The sequence below is a fragment of the Strix uralensis genome, chromosome 11 (genome assembly GCF_047716275.1).
Source record: "Strix uralensis isolate ZFMK-TIS-50842 chromosome 11, bStrUra1, whole genome shotgun sequence".
In the NCBI taxonomy this organism is placed as follows: Eukaryota; Metazoa; Chordata; class Aves; order Strigiformes; family Strigidae; genus Strix; species Strix uralensis.
Window position 1 is genome coordinate 10,122,772 of NC_133982.1, and position 19,793 is coordinate 10,142,564.

The following is a 19,793-nucleotide window of genomic DNA, read 5'->3' on the forward strand; positions in this document are numbered from 1 at the left end:
CCGCCCCTCGCCGAAGCGGGAAGCGACCGCTCCGCCCCCGCGCCCAGCCCGCCGCTGCCCGCCATGGCCCTCCCGCAGGCCGGGACGCTGCAGCCGCAGGAGCCCTCGCCGCTCACCCAGCAGCGGATGCAGGTCCGGGGGCCGCCGTGAGAGCAGGGGGGGACCGGCGCTGTGGGGGCCGGGGCTGGGAGGAGAAGGTGTGGGGGACCGGGGCTGTGGGGATGGGGAGCCCGGGGCGGGAGTGAGGGGCCGGGGCTGTGGGGAGAAGGGCCCCGGGCTGGAGTGAGGGGCCGGGGCTGTGGGGAGAAGGGCCCGGGGCTGTGGGGAGAGGAGCCCCGGACTGGAGTGAGGGGCCGGGGCTGTGGGGAGAGGAGCCCCGGGCTGGAGTGAGGGGCCGGGGCTGTGGGGAGAAGGGCCCCGGGCTGGAGTGAGGGGCCGGGGCTGTGGGGAGAGGAGCCCCGGGCTGGAGTGAGGGGCCGGGGCTGTGGGGAGAGGAGCCCCGGGCTCGAGTGAGGGGCCCGGCGGCCCGCGGTTGGTGAAGCGGGGTGGGAAGGCGGGTGTCTGTCGGGAAGGGCCCGCGGCTGCGGGTCCCCGCCGAGCCCCCGGTTATTCCTCCCCCCTCCCGCCCCAGGAGTCCACCCCGGAGGGCACCGCCGAGCTGCGGCTCAGCCTGGGGCCGGGCGCGGGGCGGCAGCTGCGGGTGCTGCTCACGCCTCTGCCCGGCGCGGCCCGGCTGCTGCCCCAGAAGCGGCTGCTGGGAGCCGAGGGCCGGGCACCGGCCGGGAAGAGGCTCCGCCCGCCGGAACCGGGCCCGGACGGCGTTTGGGATGCGGAGAGCGACGGGAGCGAAGCGGGAGACGCTGGTGCGGTGAGTGCCCGCGGGCACCGGCCCGAGCTGCGCCCGGAGCGGCCGCCGCCTCCGTCGAGGCTTATTTGCGCCTGGGCTGCAGCAAAGGAAACGGTGGTGCTGGGGCTCGCATGACGCGCGTTTGCTGTGTTTGTAAAAGCAAAGCTGGAAATACTTTTCCTCCTCGTGCACTGTGTTTTCTTTTTAGCTTCTCTGACTGGCAGTATGAAACTTCATTTCACCCTTTCAGAATGCCTGAGGGGTGAAAAAAATGCTCTTGCTATCAGTCAGAGTACACAAACGTCGCTAGCGAAAGCACCAGCGTGGTCGTGCTGCCAGTAACCGTCTTCCAGGCGTTTTTACGCATGCGTACGGTCATAGGATAGGATGGTTCTGTCAGCACTCATATTTAAATCATCATTTCAACTTCTCAAGTCTACCTTCTCTATAAAAGAGGAAAATGATCTAAGACTGCGTTCCACTTATGTGCAATGTTTGCTGTATTGCTGAAGTTTCAAGTTCTTTATTGAGTCGCTTTGGTACTGTTTTCATTCCAGAAAGATTTTTATGAGCAGCCCCTTTTGTGGAATTAACACTAGGAGTATGTTTTGTAACGCAAGCTAGTACTTCTGTGGACAAGTTTTGGGACTGATCTGGGGTTGCCCCAGTTTGTATGTTTCTTTATTTGTTTACAAATACATTGAGCCACTTTTAAATAATTTAGACAATCAATTTAGAGGCTCACTTCCCAGAAGCCTGGGATGTCTCTTGCAGGCTGTGTAACTGTACGATGAAGAGTAATTGGCTTTTCTTTTTGTAGGATGGATACTCACAGTTATCAGCTTATGAAAGGAAAAGGCTAAAGAACATTACAGAAAATGCTAAATTCTTTGCTGCTTTGAAGCTGCACGAGGTTTGTATGGATTCTGAGTAGCATCAAAACGCTCTCCCAGCGTAGTGATTGTACTGTCATCCCTCCCTAACAGTGGCAGGTGCGTGAGGGAAGCCACGAAAACTTCCTGGGACATCCAGACTGCCCTGACTGGGTAAAAAACCAGGGTTTTGTGCTCCTAGTTAGCTTTTTCCAAGAAGGGGAGGTCCTTGGTTAAACTTACAAAAGGTGGAGAAAGCGAAATTCTGCTCAGGCGTCGTGCCGTACCGGCAGCAGGAGTGTGTGTGGTGCCCGCGCCGTGGAGCCAGCGGCACTGGGTGAGGTGACCCCCGGGAGAAACACTCCCTGAGGGTGCTGGTGTGTGCTGGGCACGAGCACGGTGTGTGCAGCCTCCTGCCCGCTGGTGTACTGCCTGCTCCCACCTGCCCCGGCACGCTACCTTCCCCAAGGAGCTCTGGTGCTTCAGGGGCAGCTCGCTGGTGGGAGAGGCTCTTGGGCAGAGTGGGCCCTCCCCCACCTCCCGCTTGGCCTGGGCGGACACAACCGCGTTATGGTTCTTCTTGTGCTGGAGAAATTGTCTGGGAGGTTAAGGCAGTGGAAATTCAAATGCTGTCACACAAGTAGATCCAAACCTTTGCCCTTCTTTCTGCGCTCTTTCATTCTCTTACATTATTTTTTTAAAAATTCCTAATAGATCCCTTTTCTGGCAGCAGTGAGTGAATGACCTCCTTGAACAGCTGCGTGCTTGCTTGCTTATTATACCAGGCTGCAAGACATGGTTGGGCCTGTCTAGTTGGCAGTAAGACTCCTTACCACCAGGACCAAAACTTGAGTAAAAATAACCCCTTCCAGTTACCCTCAGAGAGGTCAGCAAAGTCTAGGCAGTCTGACTGTAACCACAGCACTGTCTGCAGAGCAGTGAAGACTAGCAGAAGGAGCCGTAGCCATCTCGGATACCCTTAGCCCTGCCAGATCTGAGGTGCAGGCAAATCTTTGTGCCCAGGTTCACGCTGCGCTGGCTGGAGCAGCAGTGGAGCAGTGGTCTTAACTGGGTGTGGCTCGGCTTCTCTGGAGGCCACAGGAACGAAATGCCTGTCTTCAAAATGTCATGGAGAAGACACTGCGCGGAGGCCTCTGTGGTTGCAGGTTCTTTCTGTGTCTGGTGTGCAGCATTTAGAATATTTTCACAGAGGGGCAGGTTGGAAGCAGCCTCAAGGATCAGCTGGTCCAATCTTTCTGGCAAAAGCCTGGCCTAGACAAGCCAGCCCAGCCCTCCTCCAGCTGAATCTTAAAGTGTCCAATGTTGGGGAACCCACCGCTTCCCCGGGGAGATTATTCCAGGGGCCGATTGTTTTCAGTGTGAAACATTTTCCTCTTGTGTCCAGTCAGAATCTCCCCCGGAGTAACTTGTCCCCGTTCCTCCTTATCTTTTCCGTGTGACTCCTTGTAAAAGGGGGTCTCCATCTGCTTCGTAGCCACCCTTCAAATACTGGAACATGGTGATAAGTTCTCCCCAGAGCCTTCTCTTCTCAAGGCCAAACAAACCCAACCTCTCAGCACTTCCTCCTGTGGCTGCCCAGTCCCCCGATCATCTTTGTGGCCCTTCTCTGGGCCCTCTCCAGCCTGGCCACGTTTTCTTTGTTCTGTGAAGAGAAAAGCTCCAGAGCATCCAGACGGTGCTGGGCTCCTGTGGGGGATTCCTGCTGGTACATGGAAGCAAGGCAGACCCAGCACAGCTAGATCCTTAAAAATCCCTTTTTGTTAAGTGGTGTAAATAATTACAATATAGCTTATTGCAGCCTGTAGGTAATTGTATTTTATACGGGTTAATCCTTTACACTTGTTATATCTATTTTTAATCTTTTTTTTTCTCTTTAAGTCAGCTGCAAGACTTCACCAAATTGCAGCTAAAGGACAATCCCATGTCACCAAAAGGTAAAGTAACTGTATGAGCTTTGTAGCCCTGTTCCTTCGCCGTGTGTTAGGTGTCTGAGCGCTTCCATCTGCGCATACCTGATACTGCGAAAAGGCGGCGCTCGTGAGGGGTCTCTCTGTAAAGCTGAAGCTGAATAACTGATTGTTTTAAGCTGTGTGAGTTCATGAGCACGCGGCTCCTCTAGGTAGTGCCTCTCCTCTGCCATCCTTTGGAAAGAAAATGACAGTACTAGTATCTTTTTTGTCAAATTACAGAATTTGTTCTTTTTGCGATGTTTGTGTTTAGGTATTTCAAGCACATTCCTTTTTTTTCTGACGATATTTTTGCATGGTAGCTAAAGAAATGTTAAATGATGAAAACAAATGATGGGAAAAGGTGTGGGAAAGAAAGAGGGGGAGAACTAGGTGCAAGGGATAGGGTAACCCATTAGTGTAGAAGAAAAGGCATTTGGCAGTGCCAGAACGGCGCCAGGCAAAGCAGAAAAATGAGCCTAAGTCCAAATAAAGAATAAGATACATGATGAAAGAAAGCAAGTGGAGAAAGATGACTAGATCAGTGAGTGGGAGGATGAATTATAAATAAAGAGAGCTGGGGAGAGAAGCGACAGTGGCGGGGTGTTTTACAAGCAAAATGAAGATGCAGTACATGTACACATTGCAAAGTGCTGCTCTTCTTGTTCCTCGCTGTCACCGGAGGGAAGAGCACCCGCAGCCCTCCTGAAGCGAATCAGGACTAGTCAGGCTCTAAGGCTGGGCCAGGGTGTTAGAGCTGCACATCTGAACCTGCTCTGTAGTCTTGTCCTTAAACGCAGAGGACTTGTGTTACTGAACTGCGTCTGTAACTTGGAAATGTTTTAATTGTTCTAGAGCTAGGCCTAAAAAGGCAGAAGATGAAACCGTACGGCGAAGGTCTATGCGCTTACAGAGAGTAGAGCCCTCGGAAGTTCCGGTGCTGGAGACACTTGCCCAGCCAGCAGCAGAGAGCTATGTAAGATGGGGAAGGGTTAGAGGAGATGTGTCTGTGCATACACAGAAGCTTTATAAAAACAGGGCTGGCGAAGTTGACTGATAACACCTGTCATTGCTGAGCCTATTGTAAAAACCTTGAGACGTTTGGGAAGGTGCGTTACACAGTGCCGATAATAAAAGGTAAATTCTTTCACCCTCAGGTACCTTTAAATAGCAGGTTTCCTATGTCCTCTCTGAAAGTCAGACAATATTCTGTGAGTTGAGTTGATGAAATAGTGCAGTTCTGGATGATCAGAAGGGTCCTGAGGTAAAACGTTACGCATTTTTCAACGGCCCATAGATTTGAGCAGCTTTAAATTAAGTTTTATCACTCTGTTTTAATTTATTTCACTGTAACTTTTGATCTGGTTTATTTTCCTTTGAAGTATTTACTACCTTTTCGAAGTAGTTACGTAGCAGCAAGTAAAACTTCTGTTACTTTGAGAGATGGGAATTTAAATCTTCTGCGGTGCTGTAGAATAAGGTAAATCTCTGGAATACAGTTCCTGAAGATCAACCTTGCTGGAGTATCAGAAGGGAGAGGAAAAAGCGTAGGGTAGCTGTTTGTCTTTGCTGTTGTGTTCATAAAGTTGTATTTATCTTTTTAATAAGATTTTGATACAGAGTGGGGTTTTTTTATAAAATGTTTATTTTTTGTATTATTGTAGACATGTTCTGAGAATATCTGGTATGTGGAAAGCAGCAATTCACCCTATTGGTAATTTCAGTTGGTTTGAGTTACGAAAATTGCCGCTGTCGTTCCAGCCTCAAGTTCCAGCCGGCCCTTTGCCAATGGTTCCAGAAGATCAGGGGGGGAACAGCAAATTGACAGAGGACTTACTGACTACGTGGATGAGGATAAGTGAGGTATTATTAGTTAAATTAGTTATTTTTGGACAAGGTAATTTAGCTTGGGTTCTAATTCTGATAAATACTTCCTTTCTTTCTGTAGGTGAAAGCTAATGGTACTGAAAAGTGCCTGTGTGACGTGAAGAGGTAATCTGAAGCCAGCAGCTAAAAACTGCCTGTTGTCTTGCTCTCCTCCTTCCCTCTCGTGAGCAGCTAACCTTTGAATGCTGTTGTCTAGATATCAAGACATGCTGACCAGTATGGTCCTCAGCGAAGAGAACGTCAGGAAGGTTGTGAAATACCGGGTATGCTCCATGGCTATCCATCCATCCGAGAGCGTCCTCTTCGTGGCAGCTGGAGACAAGTCCGGGCAGATTGGTCTCTGGAACGTGGTGAGTTGTTAGGGCACTCTCCCCCCGCGGGGCGCAGCCTCGCACGTCATTTTATCAGCATCACGTTAGTGGTTTACTTTCCCCGTTCTCACGGATAACACCAGGGTGCCTCTGAAATTGAGGCTTGCCAGAAGTGCTTGAAAGGTCTGTCTGGTCCTTGGCAAGCCTGGGTTTAATGGGAGGAAAGGTTGCACTGGTAATTTTGGTGGGCAGACTGGAAGAAAATGGATCACTAGCTGAAATAATATTATCAGAAATTGCAATTGACCGATGAGAGATTCAGGATGTAATTACAGTGCCCTTGTAGCAATGCCACAGCCAGGTTTTGGAGAGCGAGGGCAAACGGATGCTCAAGTATTTGGTTTTTGAGTCTGTACAGATTTTGGGTAGCTGCAGTGAGTCACTGTTTTTCCAGACAGTGGAGATAAAATTGCTGTGCCATATATATGCTGGCACACATTTACTTACATTGTCTCTGAAAAATAGCTTAGCATTTGGTGCCTCGAAAACTTTTGAGGGCTTTGCAGATAGTCTCACCATCGTTTCTGAATTGCCTTAATTACTCCTGCAGCAAGAATCCTTATCCATGCCCTTGACTTACACCTTTGTAACCTCTCCCCGCACCCTCTGCTTTGATCCCACGTCATCCAAGCCAGCTGCTTCCAGTTCACACACATGCAGATTTTCTTTTCGTTTTTGGCAATGCCATTAACCTCTCGAGTTGGGAGTCGTTTCTGCTTTGACAGCTTCGGGAAACTGATGAACTAAATTCAGCTCTGAGACTCTTAATTATAAAGAAGTTTAAGCTGCTCTGTACAGTTTAACAAGCGGTTGCTGCTTGTCGAAGAGCGTGGAGGTCTCCGAGTGCCACAGGCTCTCTGTGGCCTTGCAAAGACATTTCAGTGGAAGCCTAGGATTGTTAAAGCTACTTTTTTCCCTTTTGTTCTCCCTTGTTTTATTTTCCTGAAGTGAGTTGGACTTGACCAAGTTTGGGAGCAGAGTAGTCTTTGTGGAATGAACTGGAACTTGTTTCAAAATGGTCTATTCAGTTTCTTTATAAATAACAGAGCTTGAATGATGCCAAAGTTAGAAGAGAGGATATAGGAGATGATGCTTTACATTCAGCTTGGGTCACTATAATTTAGCTCGAGTCCTAAGTAACCTAATATGTACATATTTTGATGTAAAAGGCGTATGTTTAGTCCTCAGCAAGGTCATGGAGAAACCGGTTCTGTCAGTGAAAAAGAGCCAGGTACCCATGTCCAGATGTGGCACCGGTGACCGCAGTGACAGAAGTGCCTTCAGTTACAGCAGGAAGTGGCAGCTTTTCCTAATTAGGAAACAGAATGCTGAGACTGCTCTTTTGAGCTAAATTACTTGTAGAGGGGTGAAAATGGTAGTGGGAGGGAGGCCGTAGCCTAGCAGTGCTGCGCTGAGCCGTCCTGTGTGGGCAGTTCTCCTCTGTTCAGCAGTGGAACTCCCTGAGAACACCTGAAAAACAGAGACACTACTTTGAAAGTTGCAGTGATTAATAGAAATAACGACAGTGATTAGCACCCGCTGAATCTCCCTTGTTTTTCAGAACTGTAAGTCTGAGGAAGGAGCACACGTCTTCGTTCCGCACAGTGACCCGGTCAGCTGCATGCACTTTTCCCCGTTCAATCCTGCTCACTTGCTGTCCCTCAGCAACGACACTCTGCGATGCGGTGATGTTACTCGGGCTGTCTTTGACGAGGTGAGTGCCCCTGCCGTTGTGCTGCAGACTCCTTGCAAACCTCTTGTGCTGCTGTGAAGTTTTAGTCTTGTACGCGAGTTGTTATTTGTTGGTTCTTTTGTTAACAAGAAAGTTCAAGATTCCACTTCCACAAGGACACATAAAGTAACCTTTAATTAACATCATAAAAATACAGAGATGCTTCCTACTCCATAAAACGTACTAGCAGCTTGGGTACTCCCAATTTCCTTCCTGCAGAGACAGTTGCAATTATTGAATTTAATTTCATATCTCTGTACTTAAGCAACATCTGCCTCTACTAAAAAGCATTATCTTACAACAATGACAAATGAGAGCGATTTAAAAGAACTAAATCTTACAAAAAAGGCCCCCCCCCCCCCCCAAATAAACATTGTAAAGCAACGTAAAGCCTGAGCTGACTTTGCTTTTCCAGGCTTCAAGCGAGCAGAATGCTGTGACACAGTGCGCTGACAGCGTAGCTGCGGAGCTTCGCGATGCCTGCTTTGGTTGCTTATTTTTGACAGATGCCTCTGCACTGATCAGCTCTCTAGCATGGCAAAATATAACAAGCTGCAACAGTTCAAAGCTTTTTTTCTGCAGCCCTTCCCAGCACCGCAGCGTTGGTGGGGCTGCAGGTGGCCCAGCTGCTTGGGACATGTCTGCAGGCAGCTGGTGAAGAGGCCAGGAAGGTCCGGGGGGGGTCAATCCTTGAGCCAAACGCTTGCAGGAGCGTGTCTTCAGAGGTCGGGTGAAGGAAACGCCCTTCTCCTGCCCCATTTACCCTGCGCCAGCTTGCACGGCCTTGCGATACCTGTAGGAGTGTTCGTGCTGCTAACAGGGAGGCTCTGCACGCCAAGAGAGCGCCGAGACGCGGCTGCTTTCTGCAGCGTCGGTGTGTGCGTGGCTGATGGCTGCCTCGAGGGGAAGCTGCCTTGGGGTGAGGTGGCTGGCCATCCCGACTCATCTCCCAAATCACAGGAAGCCAGATTCACGTTTCTGCGCCCAACTAAAGTTTCTGTAGCGCTGGAGAAGGGAACAGTGTTGTTAATCCTCGCTCAGTGTGCTCGAGGGGAATGGCCGTTTGATTACCGGCACGCAGAGGGGACCGTGTCCTGTAGGAGTTTGAGGAGTGTGTTGTTGCTGGTTTGTTTGGATAGTTAATTATCTCCTCTGTGGAAAGCATGCCACTTCTACAGGAAGGTTACCTCCGTGGATATCTAGGGCTGGAGCTAGCAAATCAAGTAGCCCTCATTAGTATTTTTAGTATATTAAAGAGGGAAAGCACGAAATCTACAGCCCATAGGAGTGTTTTGGGTATTTTGAATAACTGTGTGTATTTCATTGAATAGTTTTGGTTACGTTTGACCTTTTCTGTGTGCAGATATGCAGAAGTGAAGAAAGCTTATCTTCCTTTGACTTCTTGGAAGATAATGCCTCCACTGCAATAGTAGGACACTGGGGCGGCAACGTCGCCATTGTGGACAGACGGACCCCAGGAACATCGTCAGAGCTTTCTGCAGACATTGGCTTCAAAAGGACAAGGACGGTCCATGTCCACCCAGTGAATAAACAGTATTTCATGGCTGCTGGCTCAGTGTACGTAGCTCAAAATGAACTGCAGTCACTCTGTGTTTTCAGTGTTCTGTCTGCAGAGAAGTCAGCCAGAAATGTGATGTTTGGAGGATGATTTGTAAGCCTCAGTGTACAGTCAAAGCTTTCCTGATCTTTTCAGAAAACAAGTTTTTAGTTCTTAGCAGGATGTAAAATGTGATACGCTTTGTCTTTCCTTCACCTTTTGGTAATGGGTACAAAATGGCCTCATAAGTCGCTGGGGTTTTGGACAGATCACAGTGTAGAGGGGTTTTAAGGAGCTGTTGGGTGGGGCTGGTTTTGGGGCTCTCCGAGTCCTCTGGAGCCACTGCCCCTGTGAGCGAACACACACTGCTGAAGTTCGAAACGCAGCTCAGATCAAACCTGCGGTGTGTCTTCAGTGTTTTTTGGTAAATGGAGAATAATTCTTTAACTGTCCCCCCGTGAAGTGTTCTGCTGTGTGTTGCAGGGATGTTTGTATTTATGACGTTCGACACCTGAAGTCTCGTGGGAACAAGCCTGTGAGCTCTCTTAAAGGACACACAAAAAGTGTTGCTTCGGCCTATTTCTCACCTGTAACTGGGAGCAGAGTGGTGACGGTGTGTGCTGATGATAAGCTGAGGTAAGACACTGGGGGAAGGAATAATCTATGGAAAATGTCAACTGTTTTTTTATTACTATTATTTCCTATCTGTATTTCCCATCACTGAGAGCTTTCTGTGTTTATCACTATTTTAAAAAGTGATAAAGATTTACTTGCTTTGGCATTTTTAGTGTTGTTTTTAATGATTGATTTTTTTTTTTTCTAATTCTCATTTGCCTGAAGAATAGTTAACAGTGAACAGTAAAATATACAGGTATTGTTAGTCTTTAAAAATCAAACAAACAAAACCAAACAAAAAGCCCCAAACCAACCAACCAAAACTAGCCAAAAACCCGGCTTGTGAATGCAAGTACAAAATGCTTAGACCCTGAAATTTATTTTTAGCTGCTGGTACTTAAAATTGTGATCATGTCAGCTTCTTTTGTAACTAGCCTACTATTTGAGAATTCAAACTGCTGTGAGTCGTGTTGTCTTAGAGATCTAGGGGGGTTTTTTTCTACTTTGTAGTTTTGTGACCATAATTTAGGTAGTCTCTGCATGTAAATACCTGATTGCACCTCCATATTCACCATGTCCGTGTTCCGAAGTCCTGAATTGTATCAAAGAACAGCAGCTACAAAATGGTGGGGGCATAAAGGCCGGGTTTAAAATGGGGCCTCTGCTCTCCAGATTGTGTGTGTTTGGGAAAGGTGGGGGAGTACAGGCCTTCTGGAAAGATCCTGAGTGTGGTGCAGTTGTCAGAGCATTGTGTTTTGTGTGGAAATCTGATTTTCTTTCTTCCCCTTCCACATGCACAGGGAAGAGCTCTCCTGTGTGAGCTCTGTGTTGCTGTAACGCTTTCTTTCCTGTGATGTATTTACTGTATATAATTGAAGATTTGTTCTCTGTAGCGAGCTTGGTTATGAAAATTGTAAATCCTTGGTGCTAACAGAGCAAGTGTCAGAGTACAAAATGGATGTGAGCGAACCTGCGTATTTGTGCTCGACAGAATGGAGCAGACAGACGCAGGTTCATTTATTCGCTGCCTCCTCCAGAGGAAAAAGAAAACAGCTTTCAACTCAGCAGCTCGTTGAACTTTTTCCCCTGGGAGGTGGGACCCTAAATGTTTATCGGGGCGAAGGGGAGCCCAGAACCGGAGATCTGTCGATGGGTTCTGTCAGTCGAGCTCCCTCCCGCCTGCGTGAGGCGCTCCCGGCACGGGGGCTGTTCCTGGTGGGATTTCCCTCCTCTCACGTTCTGTCCTGGGCAGCCGGTTTGGGCAGCGACGCGGCAGACGGGACGCTGGCTTGGGGGGGTCCATCCCCCGCCCTGGGCAGCTGTTCCCGTGCTCTGCTGTCCCAGCTTTGGGAAGGGATGGCCTTCAGCGCCAGCCAAAAGCAAATCCCAGTCAAAAAGCAAATTTAATGATTATATTTGAGCTGGACGTCTGTGTGCTGTTCATTCCTGTGTTCCAGACTCGTGTGCGCTCTGGCTGTGCTGATCTGTGCTTTATGAGGAAAGGGCAGCCTTTTTAACACGTGTACATCTCCTTAACGCGTTGTTTTGTGTTACAGGGTCTACGACACCTCCTCTTTGTCATCGACGGCGGCGGTTCTCAGCACGGTCAGGTAAGCGGGATGCCCCGGGACAGCACGCAGGTGGCTGCGTCCCCAAACAGCCTCGGGGCTCTGGCAGCCCTTGGACCCTCCTCGGTGGGAGTTTGTCCTTGTCCCCACGGGGGCCCACAGTGGCTTTTGTGCATAAAGCACGACTGGGGCGTAGCCGGCTTCGAGGGGGTGAGGTCTGCAGGGAAGCTTCAGTGTTCTGTGTGCCTGGAATGGACCGTTCTGGGATTTCAGAGATGTGGTTTGTCTCAGAATGCTTTTTCTTTGTGCCTTTTTTTTTTTTTCCAAATGTCAAAGGTTACTTCTTAACAGTAACACAACTCCTGTAAAACACTTTGTGCTCCAGAAGGGCGAAGTGTTGTCAGGGTTGGTTTGCTGAGAGGCTGGGACGAGAACAGGGACTGGCTTGAAAATTCTTAGTTTGCAGTTTATTGAGAGGCCTGATGCGTGTTGGTCCTGTTTTTACTAAAATACACAACCAAACCACTCTGACTAGTAACCGCTTCTGTCAAAGTACCGTCTCCTTCATCCCCTTGGTCCCACCCCACCCGCCAGAGGACAGTGATCCCCTGAGCAGCGCGAGTGGCTGCGAGGCGAGGACGATGGGCGCAAGCAAATACGGCATAAATGATGATACTTAAAAATACAGGATTCAGTAAGAGGAATATTTCTCTCTTTCTTTGTCCCTGTTTGTTTCTCTGAAGACACAACAATAACACGGGGCGCTGGTTAACCAGGTTCCAAGCAATATGGGACCCTAAACGGGAAGACTGCTTCGTGGTGGGCAGCATGGCACGGCCGAGACAGATCGAAGTCTTCCAGGACACTGGGAAATTGTTGCACTCCTTTTCCAACCTCGACTGCCTTGGTTCCGTGTGTTCCATTAACGTGGTTCACCCCAGTAAGAACATCTTAGTGGGTGGCAACTCCAGTGGCCGCCTTCATGTGTTCAAAGAATAAAACACATGGCTTCGATTTTTTTTTTTTTTTCCTTTTTGCATTAAATTTGTTTAATCTGTATTAAGCTGTTCCTCAGCTAACTGTATTTTCTCAGGACAAAAGCGTATTTTAAAAGCTTTAAAATAAATCTGCTAAACTACCTTTAGCATTCTCTTCTTTAATTAAAACAAAATACTAATCCTGCTATGACAGTCAGTCCACACCAAACCAGATCTTTTTCCCCAATACCAAAGTTATTTTTCAAAAAAAGAAACCCCGCTGGATCAGTAGGATACTTGCTGCGAGTCTCAGGCACTTTTTAGCAATTTCCATGAGTGACTGTGTGGTGCTGGCTCCCTGCCAGCTCAGTGCTCCCCGATGGGCACAAGCTACTCGGAGATTCTGTGAGGGGATGTCTCAGACAACTCGTGGGCCTCTCCCCATCCTTCCCGTTGGTGGCCAGAGACACAACTTGCCTCACTGTGTGGGTACAGCCAACAAGAACCTTCTAGACCCGTGGGGTGTCTTTGTCCACCCAACACCTACAGACCAAGCTGGCTGCTCTACAGCACCGCGGGATCCCAGAGGGGGATTCCTCATTTCCCACCCCCTCTTCTCTTTCCACTCTCACATAGATTCGTGTAGTTAAGTTTTGTACGAATTGTCATCAGCTGGTTGTTGGCGGGTTGTTTGGAAAAGAATCTCATTGCTAAAGTGCCTTTATTCCTTGGTTGGGTATCAGTTGGTATCAGTTGGTCGGTTATTAGTTGGTCAGTTATCGGTTGGTATCAGTTGGTCGGTTATTAGTTGGTCAGTTATCAGTTGGTATCAGTTGGTTGGTTATTAGTTGGTCAGTTATCGGTTGGTATCAGTTGGTCGATTATTAGTTGGTCAGTTATTGGTTGGTATTAGTTGGTCAGTTATCGGTTGGTATCAGTTGGTCGGTTATTAGTTGGTCAGTTATCAGTTGGTATTAGTTGGTCAGTTATCGGTTGGTATCAGTTGGTCGATTATTAGTTGGTCAGTTATCGGTTGGTATCAGTTGGTCGGTTATTAGTTGGTCAGTTATTGGTTGGTATCGGTTTGTCGTTCCAAAGAGACTTTATTTGCTCCCTGAGGGTCGCTGAAGGTTATCAGTTGATTTGAAGGTTATCAGTTGGTCGGTTATCAGTTGGTTGTTCCAAAGTGCCTTTATTCACTCCCTAAAGTTGTCAGTTAATAAAGTTACCAACAAATTGTTCCACTGAGTCCCTGCTGTGACTGGACCCACGCTGTGGCTCTGCCGAGCAGAGACTGAGCCAGGACCAGCTCTTCCACTGCCGCAGGCTCTCAGGGAATCCAAAAGATTCACCCCCCTCATAACCCACCGCATGGGACGCGACCCCGATCCCTTGGGGCCGGCGGGAGTCGGTGTCCCCAGCCCTTGGGGCTGGCATCGTGCCCTCGGCCAGGTCTGTCCCCTCAGCAGGGCGGCTGGTTGCACCCTCCCAGGGCAGGGGGAAGGGCTCAGCGCAGGTGGGTGCCACAGGCGCGGTTTGAGGGAAGCTCCGTGGTTGTGTGTTGGACTTGGCCTTGGCGCGGTGCTGCGGGTGCTGTGGGCGCCGCAGAGGGGTGGTGGGCCTGGCCCCTGTGTTGTGGTTGCAGCCTCGGCCCCTCTGAGGAGGGGACGCTGCGTCCCACCCCACAGCTTGGCAGAGCTCGCCTTGAAAATTGTCACTGACGTGTGTTGTGGGTCACTGATGTGTCACGTCACATTTCACATGTCACTGACTGTGTTGTGTCTCACTGACGCGTCGTGTCACATCTCATGTGTCACTGACGTGTGTTGTGTCTCACTGACGCGTCGTGTCACATCTCATGTGTCACTGACGTGTGTTGTGTCTCACTGACGCGTCGTGTCACATCTCGTGTGTCACTGATGAGTGTCATGTCACTGGCATGAGTCACATCACGTGTCCTGTGTCCTGAATTACTGATGTCTGTCATGTGTCCCTGGTGTGTGTTGTGTGTCACTGATGTGTTGTCACGTGTTGTGTGTCACTCGTGTCACGTGTCACTGCCGTGCCATGGGTCAGGGGCACCATTAAGGCCGAGACATGGGGAGAGGCTGTGGCTGTCACAAGCCCCGTCCCCTGCAGGGACCCGCAATGCCAAGGTCAGACCTTGCGGGGCTGCGGTGGTTTGCTCGGCTCTGCGGGAGAAAACCCGAGTGCCCGGAGTGTGTCGGGACGGATCGGATCAGACCGTGTGGTCTGGGCGCTGCTGGCTGGGTGCTGCCAGGACAGGAATCCCCTTACGCCCCGACGTTGCTCTGGGAGGGAGCTGGGACTTGGTTACTCTCCAGTCTCTGCCGCTGCCGTTAGCTCTGGCCCACACGTCCCCGCCGCTGCCCGTGCTCGTGGGGGCACAGAATTCCCGTTTTGGGGCTGTGCCCCCCGGGCCGCTTCCTGCCCAAAGGGCAAATCCCCCGCAGGGCTCCAGCTGAGATTTTTGCTCAAGTGAAAAACCAGTACCGACACTACAAAGGCTGAACAAATCTCATGCCAACTCTGGTTTTCATGATATTTAAATATTTATTTAAATTTAAAAATACTTTTCATGGCACCAATGATTTTATGCTAACTAAGATATTGAATATGTAGAAAAAGGTACATTTGGAAGGAAAAATGTAACTTACAGTATTTGGCACATGAAAGGTTAATTTCTAGATTTATTTTTTTTATGAAAACTAAGAAATTCACATTTTCAGGTATTTTGCCATCTACTGCTTAAAGATGCAGTATGCTATTACGAGACTTTTCTTCTCTGATATAAGAACCTATGGAAACAACGTTTTAATATAAAGACAGGTAAAACTAACAGGTAGTGAAACACAAGACAGAATATGGAACGTACAGGAAAAACATACAATGAAAAATCACCAGTTCTTGTGGTTTTGCAGTAAAACGCTGGGTGAAAACTGCAGAGGTAAACTAGGTCTGGCATTTATCGCTACGCTAGAGTAAGCCGATGGAGAAGGTTGCCAGGGCGGGTCCTCGGAGGCTGCGCTTGGTATTGGAGGGAGGGGAGATGTCTCGGGTGCGGGCTGCGCTGTCACGACATGGCGCAGGACACCGGCCGCGAGGAGGAGGAGGAGGAGGAGGGAACGCTGCATCTTCAACCCGGGGCGAAAAACGTCATGTTTGGGACTACCACGCACTGCATAGAAACACCATTAACTACGGGCTGAGGTAGGAACACTACGCTAAGAGTTAATTTTGCTATGTTGCATAAAACAGGATTATCGTGTAAAAATCGATTCCTTGGTCGCTCGCGGCGGCTCCTGCCTGCTCAGGAGCCGGGGGCTGGGTGCCAAACCCTCCTCGGCCCCGGCGCTGGCAGCGACGCCGAGACACCAGGGCCTGGGTCTTTATTCCCCCCCTGCCCCGCCAGGCAGCGCCTAAATGGGGCCTCTCTCCTTATTGCGGTGACAAACGACCCATCGCGGCGTTGGATCGACCAACGTCGTCGCGCTCCTGCACCGGGCGAGGGCTGTGGGAGCTGGGGCGCGCGCCGGGGGGTGGTGGGCTGCTCCGAGACAAGAACGCGGAAATCGGGCTTTTTAAAACTGCAGTTATGGCCCCAGCTGACGTAAAATCTCTCCCTGAGATGAAATAAAACTCGCTCACCTGTTTTCACCTTTTCTGTTCAGTATGTCCAACGCCTCAACCAAAACTTAACAGAACTGGCTTTTATTGCTCCCTGTGTAAATAGTCAGCGGCTTCCCAGGTAACGAAGGTCCCGGTGGTTGTGTCACAAGTACGACGAGTTGGTTTTATTGATTTTTGCTTAAGAACAGATGGGTCTAATGGCTGTCCACTGGCTTGTTCAGTGTCACCTCCACTCCTGTAGTTCTGTCCTTTTCATCTTCGGAAAAGTCACAAAATTAGAGCTCCTTTCTCTATTCCAAAACTAGCAACGGGTTAATCTGGTTTAGGCTTCCGGGCTACAAAAGTGTTTACTCTTAAACCATTTGCTCCGCGCGAACCGCTTGGTACAGCGGCACCGCGGTCACCCAATCCGTAAAGTAAAAAAAGGCTTGATTAGATTCGATAACAAAATAGCATTTCGTTGTTAAAATAGACCTTGAAACAGTCTCTTTTTTTGTTGTTTTTTTGTTTTTCGTACAAAATAGGTACAACTTTTGGAGGCTAAAGGTCTTCCTAATAAATCCGACGCGGTCGCCGCTGGCTACGCGCCCAGGCTTGGCCGAGGGTGCCCGGCGTGCTCTCGCCTGCCTGTGCTCTCCCTGCCCTCGGGAGCGCCGACGCTTCAAGGCTTAGAAAAAAGCGACGAAAGGGCGAGTCGGCGGCGCAGGGCGAGGGCTCCCGGTGGGTGCAGGGACCCGGCTCGTGTGCCCGCCTGCCAGCGGGGGGAACCGGGGCATCCCCCGACAGCGTCCCGCCGCGCATCGCCGCGTAGGAGACTCCGGTTAGCGGGGAGGGGTTTCTGCAAAGCGGTACTTGGAAGGAGGTGGGTGTGCACAGTGGCGGATTTAATAACGTAACAGTACACGAGTGTTTAAATTAATACTCAGTAGCACCATTGCTAAAGCTCCTGCGTAACGTGGTGCCGCCGGGACGGGCGCAAGAGTAAAATCAATTCCTCTCTTTGCTCGGTGCTTCCAAAGTCGTACGCGCCTCTGTGAGAATCGAACGGTGAAGTGGTGTTGTGCGGGCTCCGGGGGTGGGAGCAGCGCGGCCGAGCGCGGGGAGGAGGAGGCCCCGGGGGGGGCTGCTGTGCCCACCACCCTCCTCTTCCTCCCGGAAAGCCACCGCCTCGCCCGCGCCGGGCTCTGGGGCGGGAAGGGAGGATTTTAGTGTGGGTGTGTGCGTGTGCCGAAGGCGCCGCGGTGGGTCCCGCGCGCGGGGGACGGCAGCAGGTCTCTCCCCAGGCCCCCAGCTAGTTACGGGGCGGCTCCTGCCTTCAGGTGTCAATGAGCAGGCTTACCACGGCACGGACTTTGCAGGCAAACCATCGCCTGAGGGGACAAAAGTATTGGTAATGGAACTGCTCGAATTCGGGGGTCTGGCGGATATCACGGAAAAAGGCAGTGTCAAGGTCGGACTCGGTAAGGATGATCAGGAGGAGGAGCAAAACAAAGAGGAGTCCAACTGTCACAAGGAGCAAACGGAGGACACTTAAAACAAACTTATTCACCTGTTCCACCTGCGCTGCCCCCAGGCTGCCGGTGCCAGGGCAGAGGGCCCGCAGCTCGCCGCCCACCTCCTCCGCCTCGCCCGCCGCCGGCGTGCCGGCCTCCGACTCCTTCTCCTCCTCGATGCTGCACGGGGCCCCGTTCGCCTGCCGTGAGAGCAGCATCAGCTCCAGGCTGTGCTCGGCCACCGGCGTGGGCAGCACGCTGTCGGCCGGGCTGTAGTTCTCGTCAGCGATGACGGCCACCCGCTCGCTGCTCTCGGCGCGGCCGCTGCGCCCGGGGGCCGTGAAGGCGTCGCCGTGGGAGGCTGAGCGCACCGGGGTTGAGTGGGCGCTGTCGCGCAGAGACTCCAGGCCTGGGGGGGCAACAGAGGGGAAGAAAAGAAAGGGGGGACGCTCAGAGGTGTGGAAAGGGGGGTCCCGCATCACCCGGCGCTGCCCCTGACACAGCACGGGTGCCCCGGGTTGTTTTTTGTTGGGTTTTGTCCCTCGGGGCCGGCAGCTGTGGCCCACAGCAGCTCATGACCATGACAGTGACGCTCCAACACCCCCCTGACCTGTCACTGTCACTGACAGCCACAGGCAGGGGCCCGCGCTTGTCGTCAGTTGATCACAAACATGTCCTGGTGCCAACCGCCCCGAGGTGACAGCCCCCCCCTGCCCTGCAACGCCAGCCCCTGCCCGGGAGTGGGCGATGCCACGGGCAGGCTGCCCACGCTGGCTGGACACAGGCAGGAAGCACAGCCATAGCAGCAGTGGGGGGTGCAAGGATGGGGTGGGGGACAGAAACACCCCCCAAAGCACGAGCTCTCCACACGGCACCACAGGAGTGGCTGAGCCTGCTGCAGCCCTCGGGGAAATCCTCAGGGATTTATCCTTATGGATTTACCTCCTGTCTGGCACAGCACCCCCCTCCCTGAACCCCAGCACCCTGAGGAGATGCAGTGGGGTCCTGGCCGCACCGCAGCTGCACCTGCACGCGGGCAGCATGGCCGAGCCCCCCACGGGAGCCCCGGGAGAAGCAGCTGCCCCCGGCCTTGAGGTGAGGAATTAAAATCGCAGGAAAGGCAAGGCTGTGCCTGCCTGGCGAGGGGGAGATGATAGAGCAGGTGGGAGATGCGCAGCCCCCCAGCAGCTGGCTCTGCGGGGACGTCAGCCCTGAGTCGCTGACCACCTCTCGTTTCTAGTGATTTGCTAAAATAAACAAATGTTTTACACACGGTAACAGGAGCTGCATGAGGAGCTGTGTGCCAGCCCGCCCAGCCACACGCTCGGTCGAGCCAGAGCTACAGCCGAGCTGCCCTCTGCACCAGGGTCAGGGGAACATCTTCCCCCCTGCCAAAACGCCCAAATTCCAAGAAACCCCACAAGCGCAGGAATTGTTTCTTGCAGTTTTCACAGCGGTTCTGCTGTCGCAGCGCCCCGTGCCGCGGGGAGGTAGCGATGGCCGGGACCCACGGGTCCCCGGTGCCACCACGCAGCTGGGGCCGGACCTTTCCCCTGGCGGGGAGGGCGCTGCCAAAGGGTGAAGCGAAGGGCCCGGAGCCCGTCCTGCCTGCATTCCCCGGGGCTTTGCAACCTCTCGCTTGTAAATACTCCCCGGATGCCTCTGGCTCAGCGCGGCTTAACGCGAGTGCCGCTGCGGGCGCTGGTGGGGCAGCTCCGCCGACAAGCGTGGTGGAGGAGGAAACCTCACCCTGAGAGCTGTTTCCAATTCATGTGAATGTCCGCTCGCTGCATCAGCCATGTCCCTGACAGGGTGGGCACCCCCCGGGGCGGGCAGCAGCTCGGCTCCCCGATGTGGGGGGGTCCCTCTGCTCATCAGTGCCGTGAGAGCGCTGCTCCCCCAGACCCAAACTTCCCCGCCACCTGCTTGCTCCATGGGACTGATGTAAAAAGCTGGAGAATCTGGGAAAAGCTGGGTCCAGCACCAAAACCGGAGCTGCTTTGTGGTAATAACGGCCCAAGATCCAGCCAGCGCGGGAGCCCCCAGCCCACTCCCCCCCCCAAGCATCTTGCACCCCACATCCCTGCATCCCCCTGAGCTGTGCTCGTGGGGACCCCCGGGGACGCCCCTGCCGAGGAGGAGCCCGGATGCGGCGCAGCCCGGCGGCGTGGTTACCTGGGCCCTGTGGAGCGTCGCGGCTGGGGAGAGCTGGGAGGAGCGGCAAAGCCCCCAGAGCCCGGGCCAGCAGCCGCGGC

General features: G+C 52.0%; 2 protein-coding genes across 5 annotated transcripts in view; one reads left to right on the top strand and one right to left on the bottom strand.

Moving 5' to 3' along the window:
- The first annotated feature begins 23 nt into the window (after positions 1 to 23).
- On the top strand, positions 24 to 12,557 carry WDR76 (WD repeat domain 76). The gene is made up of 13 exons (XM_074880099.1): positions 24 to 132; positions 632 to 868; positions 1,668 to 1,760; positions 3,619 to 3,674; positions 4,542 to 4,662; positions 5,448 to 5,549; positions 5,635 to 5,678; positions 5,770 to 5,923; positions 7,506 to 7,658; positions 9,040 to 9,254; positions 9,718 to 9,870; positions 11,406 to 11,459; positions 12,161 to 12,557. The coding sequence occupies exons 1-13, from the start codon at positions 64 to 66 to the stop codon at positions 12,414 to 12,416; spliced, it is 1,707 nt and encodes a 568-aa protein (XP_074736200.1). The 5' UTR covers positions 24 to 63; the 3' UTR covers positions 12,417 to 12,557.
- A 2,391-nt stretch (positions 12,558 to 14,948) lies between these two features.
- The window catches only part of FRMD5 (FERM domain containing 5), a 104,718-nt gene continuing 99,873 nt past the window's right edge, over positions 14,949 to 19,793 (bottom strand). For 2 of the 4 annotated variants that reach the window (XM_074880555.1, XM_074880557.1), the window contains one exon: positions 14,949 to 17,947. In XM_074880555.1, coding sequence (XP_074736656.1) covers positions 17,361 to 17,947 — 587 coding nt within the window. In that variant the 3' untranslated portion in view covers positions 14,949 to 17,360. The remainder of the gene's footprint in view (positions 17,948 to 19,793) is intronic. The other 2 variants (XR_012630429.1, XM_074880556.1) reach the window with 2 other exon arrangements.

Coding starts and splice junctions, on each gene's coding strand:
- WDR76 (XM_074880099.1), top strand. CDS start 64: ATGGCCCTCCCGCAGGCCGGGACGCTGCAGCCGCAGGAGCCCTCGCCG. Junction 4,663..5,447: donor AGCCAGCAGCAGAGAGCTAT/GTAAGATGGGGA, acceptor CTGTCGTTCCAG/CCTCAAGTTCCAGCCGGCCC. Junction 11,460..12,160: donor GCGGTTCTCAGCACGGTCAG/GTAAGCGGGATG, acceptor GTTTCTCTGAAG/ACACAACAATAACACGGGGC.